The sequence below is a fragment of the Excalfactoria chinensis genome, chromosome 10, assembly GCF_039878825.1.
Source record: "Excalfactoria chinensis isolate bCotChi1 chromosome 10, bCotChi1.hap2, whole genome shotgun sequence".
NCBI lineage: Eukaryota > Metazoa > Chordata > Aves > Galliformes > Phasianidae > Excalfactoria > Excalfactoria chinensis.
Window position 1 is genome coordinate 9,862,238 of NC_092834.1, and position 11,047 is coordinate 9,873,284.

General features: G+C 36.8%; 1 protein-coding gene across 2 annotated transcripts in view; it reads right to left on the minus strand.

Annotated features, from left to right (window-relative positions):
- SLC12A1 (solute carrier family 12 member 1) overlaps positions 1 to 11,047 on the minus strand; it is a 43,162-nt gene that overhangs the window by 30,721 nt on the left and 1,394 nt on the right. The window contains exons 2-4 of one of the 2 annotated variants that reach the window (XM_072345738.1): positions 6,454 to 6,588; positions 6,170 to 6,245; positions 863 to 958 (exon numbers count right to left, since the gene is read on the minus strand). In XM_072345738.1, the coding sequence (XP_072201839.1) occupies positions 863 to 958; positions 6,170 to 6,245; positions 6,454 to 6,588 (307 nt within the window). Of the gene's footprint in view, positions 1 to 862; positions 959 to 1,612; positions 1,709 to 6,169; positions 6,246 to 6,453; positions 6,589 to 11,047 lie in introns of both variants that reach the window. The other variant, XM_072345737.1, reaches the window with a different exon arrangement.

Consider the following 11,047-nt stretch of genomic DNA (forward strand, 5'->3'; position numbering starts at 1 on the left):
AAATTCTCACCTACAGAACACTGTTTTTTGACACAGTCATCACCATTAACTGTGCATTTTCACCAGTGATGAACAAGAGTACATGCCATGCTTATAAAAATGGCACCAGCAGAGGTGACCCACTGTTTCACAGATGCTATGATGGCATCATTGCTGAAATGTATCACCCACCACTTCACTGTGCTCACTTGCAGTGTTTAGGCTCAATATATGTTCAGTGAGCACTGATGAATTTCAATGGGTGCCATTTTTTCCATGTGGAAGAATTCAATTCCACACCTTTCCTTCATATGCACTTCCATGTCAGGCACCATTTTGTCAGACTGCCCCTCTGCTGCCATCTGTTGCACAGCAGCAGTTTGTAATGGAATATTGGTGAGGTTTATCCTCTACTGTCATACCACCAACATCTGCCTCTGGCACTGTGGGTAAGTATATTAAAACAGAATGAGTTACTTTTGGAGCAGCCCTCATAGTTGCACAGAGCAGAGGAAACATCACCTCAGGATAAGTTCTACCTTATTTAGATCCATCCCAATTTAGCATGTATAATCTTATAGTGTGATACATTTTTAAAGTTCTCACAGAGGAATGCAGTGAGTCATTAATCCTTTTTTGTGTGTCACCATAAATGGAGCATATTACTTAGTCAGTTAATTATTTCATCTCACTTAAGATTTTTTTTTTTTTTTGCCAAGAAATGTTTAAGACTATAAATGTTTTAAATTACTGTTGTTCCATTGAGAGAAATCATCCCAGATATATTTATTTATTCTTATTTTGCTTCTAAGATCCTAATCCCCAATTTTGCTAATTCAAATCTGTAGAATTCTGTATTTTTCATGAAATGACTTTCACTTACCTCCTCTTACTACTCCATTAGTGCAAATGGCAGACATGGAGATACCTGTTAAAGTTGTTACTACTACGCTCAGAGCAATAACTATGATTCCAAGACCTGAAAGATTCGAAAAAGAGAGTATATTCAAGTGTATTCAAATACCTGTTCTGCTTAAATGATGTAGTAAGAACTTGCTGTTTTCCACAGAGGTTAGCATGGTCTGGTTATAACTTTAAGGCTCTGAAATGTACTGAAACATTTTTTGATAAAATACCTGATGTGCGCTTTAATTTTCCAGTGAAGATATTTACTCATCCTCTAAGGAGGCAGCTGAAATGTAAGGGGTGTTATAAAGGCTTATACTGGAAAGAATTAAATTGAAGATATCCACTGATCTGCATCAGACTTAAAAATAAGAGGAAGAGTGCCTCATGCTTGTTTTGTCCAAGGATGTCCAACCTGAAAAGCTCTGAATAAGAAAGACCTGCTGAAAGGTAAGAGTGAAAAACTGAAAAGCTGGATGCCACTCCTCATGCTGCATTTGGCAGGAACATCTGAAATGTACTTCAGAGACTGAACTGAAATGTGGAATTTAGGAAAAGTGACAACTCAAATGTGCTGCTAATTGTGATTAGAGTTGTCTAGAATTGTTACCTCCAGGTTCTGTAGATCCATCGTTTGGTCTAACATCCCTCTGGTTTGCATCATATGAAAAATAATACATAAAGATCTTTTGGAGCTTGAATGCATTAGTAACCCTAAAGATTTTACCTCCACGGACAAACCCATTAGTTGCTATTGCAGAAGTTGACAACCCAGTAATTGAGGTTACCATCGTGGCGAGGAGAATTATGATTACTCCAAGACCTGTCAGTAATAAGAAGATAAAATATTTTACTCATGTTCCATGATTCCTACAAATCATTCTCTGTTTAAATGGAATTTTCAGGCCAGAATCAGAGCAATAAAAGGAAAACTGGTTTGTTGACCATTTGGAATTTGCAGAATGTTTCCAAGGAGTCCATGTGCCAATAGTAAATTATTCCCATCAGTCTCCAAGCAGTGATGACTTCTGATAGGAGTACCCTTGCCAGAAGCCCCTTTATGATTTTCAAATTTTTCTTCAATAGCCATGTGAAATGACCAAGTAAGTATTCCTTGCTCTGAATGCTTCTATGTGCTTTTAATATACATCCTGGCTGTTCAGAAGAAGAGGTTAACCAGATTTTTTGTAAGAATGTTTCTGTATTTCATCAGTTAGTTAAATATTGAATTGGAGACTGACTGATTGACTGTATAGTTTCAGAGTGAGCCAGGACAAGGAATCTATCAGGTAGAGAAACAAGATCTCAACATCCTTATTTGCTAGGCTGTCAAGTGCTGTGCTAAACCACTCTCTCTCCATCTCCTTCTTTCCCTGCAAAAAACAATTTTACTATAACACAAAATCAACATTCAAAAGTAGATATGTTACTAGTTGTCATTCACTTTAACAAGTAGCCTGTAATGGATAATCTTTGAAAATTTAGCATCCTTTTTTAGCTGACATTGGAAAATTATATAATTAAATGGAAACAATCAAACACCTGAAGATCAATATTACTGACAAATGAACTAAATTTCGGTAAGACTCTGAAATTTGAGAATGTTTCCAATCTTCAGATACACGGTAAAATTTATGTTATCTTTGTGAAACTGTGCTAGGTGTCTAGTTTGATTTAGATTCCTAGAAACATCAGCTGGAAGTGATTTCTGAAGGTCTGGAGTTCAGCCTCTCAGCTAGAGCTGAACTATCACCAACACAGGATTAACTCAGTGATAGCTTTGATCCCAAAAACCTGTATGGATAAAGGTCCCCCAGCCTCTTTGGGGTTACATGTTAGAGTGCTAGATGACCCGCCACCCACTGAGATAATGTCTTTGTGTCCTGTCTGGACCTCCTGAACTACAAATATGGCTTCTGCTTTTGCTATGCTTTCCGATACTATGGAGAAAAGTTTGGCTCTGTATGTGCAGAGTACTTTCTTCTTTCAAGTCTGATGAAGAAATAAGATACTTTCTCTCAAACTTATAGCTTATATTCCCATTTCTAGCTATGAGAGAAGAAAAAGAAAAAAAGGAACAATTATCATTTGGTGGAAAACATTGGATTGGTTCTTAGTTTTATCTGAACTCACGAGCACTTATGCAGTAGCTCTCCTGTTTTTGTAAAGTATAGAGGTCTTCAGTGTGGAACTGAAGATATATTATTATTATTATATATATATTGCCTATAGCAAAATTTATTGACCAGGGCTCCTCCAGATTGAAATTTGGATCCTTCAACTGACATTCAGCTAGAACTACAAATACACTGATTTATCTGCTGTATTTCTACCTCCTGGTTTCTAGATCAGATTCCTAACTTCTATTCATACTATATCGTTATGGACATCTGACCTATGAATGAATTTAAATTACAGACTTGTTATTGCAGTCCTTTAAAACAACATAAAACAGGGCTATACGTGTTTTATAGCACAACATAGGATATATAAAGTGATTTGAGCCCCTAATAAATCACTTCTACCTTACTGATTTCTGAATCATTTTAAAACAAGTCATATACTTATTTTGTATGTAGTCCACATTAATAATAATAAGAAGAAAAGTGAGTATTTCTTTTGGTCAGCTACCACCACATGCTTCAAAGGCTCTTGTTGAACTATGTCCATTTTTTGCTCAAGAAGTAGCTGAATATGACTATAAATCAGCTGTTAAATCTTAAATGGAACATCAGACACATTATTCTTAAAGTTGTGCCAAGATTATTTGGCAAGTACATGTTCATCTTGAGGACTGTTTTTCTGGATTTTTTTATTAGAATTCACAGGTCATGTTGTAAATGTGTATGTTAATTTGAGGCAGATACTTTGCTAATCTGATGAATAGTATCTGCTTGGGAAGACTTTAACATTAATTAAAAAAAATATTTACAGTTAAAAAGAAAAATGCATAAAATAATTGAAGTGACACAACCAAAACATTGTTGTAATAGAAACTAATGTAATGTAACTGTAATATTTGGGGCCAGATTTTCACTTAACATAAACTTGGTGTCTTTGGTTAACCATTCTATGTATAGGTACAAACACAGACTGGAGAGTACCCAGATGTTACATGAAAATACCAGGCTGGTTGTGGACTTGATTCTTATCAGAACCAGCCTGCGCCTTTTGTCCTACTTGATAATAAACTTAGGGCCCTGGTTTTTCCAGAGCTTTTGCCCAAGACAAAATATTTCCATATCCTACCAGGATATGGAAATAATGGGTTTTCTCTCTTTGGCCCCGTAACGATGGGAATATAAATGGTGCCTGGATGGTGAGCTGATGTTTAATTTTCATGTTAGTAGTACCACTTTGTGAAATCCCCAGGTTATCGTGATGATGAGCTTCTATCACTGTTCTCTGTAAGTCTTGGCTACAGATTTAAACTCACTGTTTGCAAGACATTCAGAAAACAGACTGAGAGCTTATCCGAATAATATGTGATGTCTCATTTTCAGAATCAGGACTAACCTCCTTAAATAAGATATGCATTTTTAAAAAGCAATAGCAGGGCAATAAACCATAAGGAAAGAGCATCATCTTATCAATGAATTAAAATGGTAGAATTGAACATGGGAGCAGAAATCTGCTACTGATGCTGGTGCAAATTAACGCTAAAATCTGATTAAAGTTTAGATTGAAACCTAGGCGTGTGGCTGCTAAGTAAGTTGTTCTAAAATGAATTACTCTTGCCTATGGCTATTCTCACACCTCAAAACAAAGTAATACTTCTTGATGATCTCAATAAGTTACTAAACTGCCCTTAAAAACTAATTTTGCATGAAACCCCAGAGCAAAGTCTTGGCAGTATTAAGATGCAGAATTTTCATGGCAAGGCATATACTTATGAATGCCCTGGGCTGCATGCTCTCATTTGGTATGCATCATAAAGTCAGCAAGCACCCCTTTGTCAGGCACAGTGCTGGAGCCATGCATGGAGCACTGCAAAAGTAGGTAAAGTTCTTCCGCTTAGTTCTGGAACTTTTATTGTGTTGGCTTTTTTTCCTCCTTGTGGCTGGATTTTTATTTATTTATTTATTTATTGTTAATGAGTATTTCACTCATATCTATTTTTTTTAAAGCTCAGTCTTCCTCAAACAAAACTTCTGTAAAGTTAATGTGTTTTGCTGAAAGTTACACCTCGGTCAGGCAAAATTCTGGGGTTGTTTCTGTTTAGTGTTTAGTTCAGCCAATAACAAAGCAGTCAATGATGGTTGCATTCAGTCTGAATTTAGCACTGAGTTTTGTCCAAGATGTTGGGGCCCAGAAGCCAGAGTTTGGCCTTCAGCTCATGTCTACTCAGTATTCCCGTTCTGTGAGAATACAAACTGAAATACTTACCCATCAGCCCTTTGGATTGCTGCTTTTTATGATGTTTCAGTGTTAGACAAAAATTAAGGCCCTGTTTTGAGCTTGTTACATAGTGACACTGCTGTCATGGTTCAATTCGTGTTTCCTCACAACAGCAGCTACGAAAAGGAAGTTGTGCCACACAAGAGTTACTGATACCTTCTTGGGCTGCTTCTAATTGCAGGAGGTTCTTGCTGTGTTTTGAACACTTTTGCATTGAATGCTCAACATATTGAACGGACCCCCTGGGGCCCAGTCTCCCAGGGGTGCGATATGGGAATTGGGTTACTTAAAATACAGTAAAGAAGCAAAGATGCAGCGGGCTGTGAAGTGTACTTTGATAACAAAAGTGGTAACAAAGTTTTAATAAGCGTTTCAAAGTACACTAGTATCTAGTGCTCCACTATAGTTAAAAATAAAATCCTGATAAGATGAGACCCCCTTCCAATTCTGTTTTCATCTTTGCAGAGAAGTGTGAAGAAGTGTTGTTTTTAATATGCAGATGACAAGGTTTGGGATTCACAGATAAGCGAAGTGTGAACTCTTACAGGTTAATTCTGTACACACGTATTAGAAATTGGCTTAAGTCCTAAAGTTTACATCTGCTACAGGATCTAAATACAAATTTCACCAAAGCTCAGAAATATTCAAATGTGATGATCATATGCACAGTTAACAGATCTACGCCTCTAAGCAGTAATTTGGCTGGTAGTCTGGAAAATTCCAATAGTTTGGAGGATTAACATATTTTACCCTGGCAAGCATTTGAAAACGTTATTTATTTCAGCATGCAAATGCACATCTCAGATTATATATTAATCACAGTCGTGTATAGTTTATCCTCTTTATTCCTTTCACTGTTGAAAATGGTATTAAATAAGATACATACCAATTCCTGCTTGACCTACAATCCAGGAAAGTCGAATAAAAAGCATCACACCCCAGATATTGAGCATGCACCTTACCTAGGTTTTAAACGAATAATATTGCATTAGCGTGATACTGAAAGTAGTGTTAATCAAAAACGTGATGGTATGCAGTGAAGGCTCTTTAAGACCACCCCAAGCATCCTACAAGTATGCCTCCCTCTCTTTTTAAAAGAGCTTGCTAGTGTACAACTAATTTTACATTTTGTTTTATTTTATGTTTTGAAAACGCAGATAGGTTTCTCACCAGCACACCCTTCACCCATCCAAACTTGACAAATCCTGTTTTCTTTTCTTCTTCCTTGCTGGCTGATGTCTCTTCTCCAGCAGTGCTTTCTCCATTAGCCAGTCTCTCCACTGAGCCAGTGCTCACGGCTATGTTCTGTGATCACACAGAAAACAAACACATTTTTGTGTCAAGCAGAAGAAACCTCTTTGTGTTAGAAAGACGTGGAATAAGGGAAATCCAATGAAAATTAGGCTTTATAGAGTGCAGTACTTTGCTGACGCCAGGCATCAACAGGTGGGCTGGCTAGCTGAGAAAAGATGATAGAATTACTTAAGTGTGTCATTACCTGATACTAAGGTGGTTTTATTATAAACTCTGTTCAATGTATACTATGTTGTGTTGATATGATAGCAGGTCACCTGATGTAATGAAGGTCTCATGCCTGTCCTTCGTATTTTGCTGCAACAATTTATGAATGTTAGTAACTATAGAAAGTGGGATGATGGCTGACTGGTGAAAAGAGATCTACCTGCATTGCAAATAAGCTGTGAGATGAACTCTGGTATTTTCCATTGGATAAAATACAAAAATAATTCCAGTAGCAAATGTCCTTGAAACAGCAATGTATTCTTGAAAACAAACAGAAATACTAGTGAAATGTAATTAATAATGTAAATGAATAACCCTGTCTGTGTTTTATTCAGCTCTAGTTTACCTGTCCTAGATAGGATTAAAAATTGGCATATTTGCCACATAACGAGAATAAATAGCCCAAAATTTTGGATCATTCACATTCAGTTACAGACTTAAATCTGTACTTTATCTCATCAGTTCTGTTTAGCACCATGATGTGCTTCTTGTGGCTTGAACAGGAATTAGTCACAGAGCTGAGGTTTATACTTTCTGTCCCTGCTGTTTTTTTTCTTGTAAAAATGTTTATACAAAGTTCTGACTGTTTTTGCACTGAATCAGAATTAGATTAACTGTTGCTAAATGTTGTGTCGGTCCTGAGAAGAGACCTTCAGGAAGGGCTGTGTGCATTGTCACTGTCTGGCAGATGCTCAGGAGCATAAATCACTTATGGAGAGGAATCAGGGTGCTTTTAGGGTTTGGAGAGAGATGAAGATGTTTCCAGATTAACTAAAAAAGCCAAGGAGGGGAACCATCTGTGATTCTGGGAAACAAATGAGGTTTTTGGATCTTACTTAAGCTTTAAGGCTCATTCTGTGTTCATACATAGACTTTATGAAATAAAATATGATACGGGCATAAAGACCAGTAGTATATGATGTTAATGCTTGTGTTTGGAATCCTCATGGATGGGCCTCCAGCCACTACAATGGAAAATTTTAGAGTGTGTTTGACACAATGAATTTGGTCTAGTGCTCACAAATGAGAAACAAGTGGCTGGATAATGCATTTTGACATATACTCAAGTTGGTGAATATGACCTTTTTGACTCTAGGTGCAATGGGAATACAAGATCTATTGAAAACCTGTGACTTTGAGATCCTGAAATATTTATTTTTGACAATTCTCACCCTAAAATAGCAATGCTGTGTTTGCTCTAAACACAGTAAATAATTAAAATGAATTATGGAGAATTATCAGAATTCTGTTTGTTTGTTTGTTGGCTTATTTACATATGAGGTGGTTAGAATTTCAAAGACAAAAAAAAAAATAAAGAAGGGTTCAGTGTTTGCACTTGAAACAAGTTGTTTCATTTACACTTTGAATTAATTTGTGCTCTCACACATCATTATCATAAATTCTGGCCTTAAACCTTCCATAAGTACATTTTAAATTGGTGTGTTTTAGTCAATGATTGGTTATTTACCAAGTAGATGTTCCCATGCCCTGTATGCATTAAGTATGTGGAATAAAAGTGACAGGATAATTTGAAAATCTACCAAAATCAGAAGTTAACTTTGTTGTTGTTGTTGTTGGATTTTTTTTTGTGGTTTTTTTTGGTTTTGTTTTAATAAAAAACAGAAAAAATCAAACACAACATTTTCCTTTTCATGTTTCAGAGCAGCTGAGCCTCCCTCTCTCCTGGGGACAAGGATGATGAGTTCATCAAGTCTTCATAACAAGTGTGGAAAATAACCAAGAGGAAGAAAGGTTAGATAATTTCTTATGTAGGGTAAATATTAAGCCCAAGTAATTATCACCAGCCATCAGCTGTGAAATAGCACTTGGACTATTTTTTAGGGATATAATTGGTGTTTTGTGGCTTAATATGTGCAAAAATTGACACATCTTGCTAAAAGAGGACTCACATTTGATTCCAGCAGTTGTGGGAACTAGATATCTGAAGTTCCTTTCAGCCTGCCTTAGATTCTGACATTTGAAAACTTACATATTAAAATGTATTAAATATTAATATTTATCTTCTGAAGTTAAGCCAGCATCAAAGCACAACGGGAACGGTTATGTGATGTTTAGAAATCTGAAGTCAAACATATGCAATTTCTTATCAAAATTTGGCAATGGTTTTTGACAAGACAGCTGTCTTCATCAATTTGAGTTTCAAAAAAGCTGGGGAGAGAAGGGATTGCCTTGGGGTATGGTATGGTAAATCTAGACTTCAGCATAAAGAAGGAAGGATTAAAGCATCATCTCTAGATGTGTATCCTGGGATATTAGTCTAACCCCCACCACACACCGTGGCATTTCATCCTCTCCTTAGGGATTGCTAGAGAGCCTGCTACACACAGGTTCAGCTGCACATGCTGCTCTCGCCTGCTAATAGGAGCTCAGTATTTTCATACTGTTATAATGCTCATCGCTACTTATCTACTCTTTGGTGATCTCAGATTTATTTATTCTTCAGAATGCCTAAATTACTTCTGATTGCATTTTTCTTTCTGTGGTGCTTTTTGAGGGGAAATCTTGAAACACTTAGCAAAAACATTAGAAAACTAGATTTTATGGAATCCCTCTGGAAATTTAAGGCAGGACAATGTGAAAGACCTCAAAGCACTTTGGCATGCATAGGCAAGTGATACTTGTGGTAGTGTCTAACACCTCCTGCACTATTTCCAGAAACAGAGCCACTTTTGTAATATCCCTGTACTTTTTAACCTGGGCAGCTGCTGAATTTCTTCTATCTTAGGAACTACCTTGTTCAGCACTGGCTTGAAAACTCTCCTAAGTCACAAAATGAGTCTGTGGGACAGCCAGGAATGGACTCCAGCCATGCTAATGGTGGGTTGTTTGTTCCAGTGCTGGGGCCAGTAGTTCTCAAACCAGGGCCTCACTGCACATATGGGCACAGCAGATTGCCTGCATAACAAAAATCTCATTACCTCTGACATTCACCTTTGTATTGTGAGAAGCATTAAGATTATTCTTCTGTAAGATGGATAATAGAAAATGTATGGGGGACAAGTAAGCTATAGATGATGCTCTTCTCTCATCCCTTGCAGTCTCAACCTGTGAAGCAATTTTCCATTTACTTTATTCTAAAATGGAAGCTGCTTTCTTTCTAACCTTCTCTAAGTGAAAATTGTAACAAACCCCAAGCAATTTGTCTGTTTGTTTAAAATAAACAAACCAATCTGCTAGCCCAAATGAAATATGCAACAGCAAAAAAACTTGTGTTTTCTGGTAGTGGTCAAAACTGAAAATCCCTTAATATGCTGATGTTCAGTATAAGTTCATTTAGCCCCGTGTTCAGAGCCAAAATACACTATTCTTCCCTGTACCTGACTAACATCAATGTAAATTATTTCTGTAACACAAATTTTCTTTTGAGCATGGAAATGTGCTTAGTTCCTTGAGTAGCAGCCTGCACATCTGCAGTAGCATCACCTGCACATCTGAATGTGGCAAAGCAGAATTCATATTCACCCCTATTCGCATCCACTTTGCATTCATTTATGGAAATAGAAGTGATTACTCAGGTAACCTTATTCTCCTTCCTATGTAAACCATTTTATGCAGGCTTGTGTCAGACTGTGGACAGTTAGCTGTCTTAGCTGGATACTGAAGAATCAGGTCCTAATTTTCTTAATGACTATTTTTGTGCTTGATTTCATTTGTTTGTATTGATCCTTCTTAGGACAGGTGAATCTCCAAAGAAATAGAGTTTGAGTAAGATCTGGACTAAAAACCAGATGCTTATCTGAATTATTCAGACTTCAGAACTATGTAAAACAGAGTGGACAGGCAATGAGGGTGTTTTCTTCTCTGGAGATCTATCATTTCAGCATTGCCTGACACAGAAGAAGAGTGAGTGGTGGGTTTGTTGGTTTTGTTTTGTTTTGTTTTGTTTTGTTTTGTCTGCCCATTGACACTTTCAGTGTGAGTTTGAATATAGTGGTGATCTCTTTCCAGCCCTGACCTGACAGGCACACAAGAGAAACTCAAGAAGGATTTGATTTTAGTTCTGTAAGTGGGAGTATCCTGGGGTCTCTTCTCTGCTTTTCTATGAAGAACTTCTTATTATGGCTTGAGGGGAAAGAATCTAATTTCATCAAAGTCAGTTGAGTATTGCAATTATTCCGGTAATGCTTAGCAGTAGGTTTTTGAATAGTTTAATTGTTTCAAAGTGCTTAATCTAGTTGTTCTTATCTTCCAAAAGTTCTCATTACAGTTTTCCATGCTATTT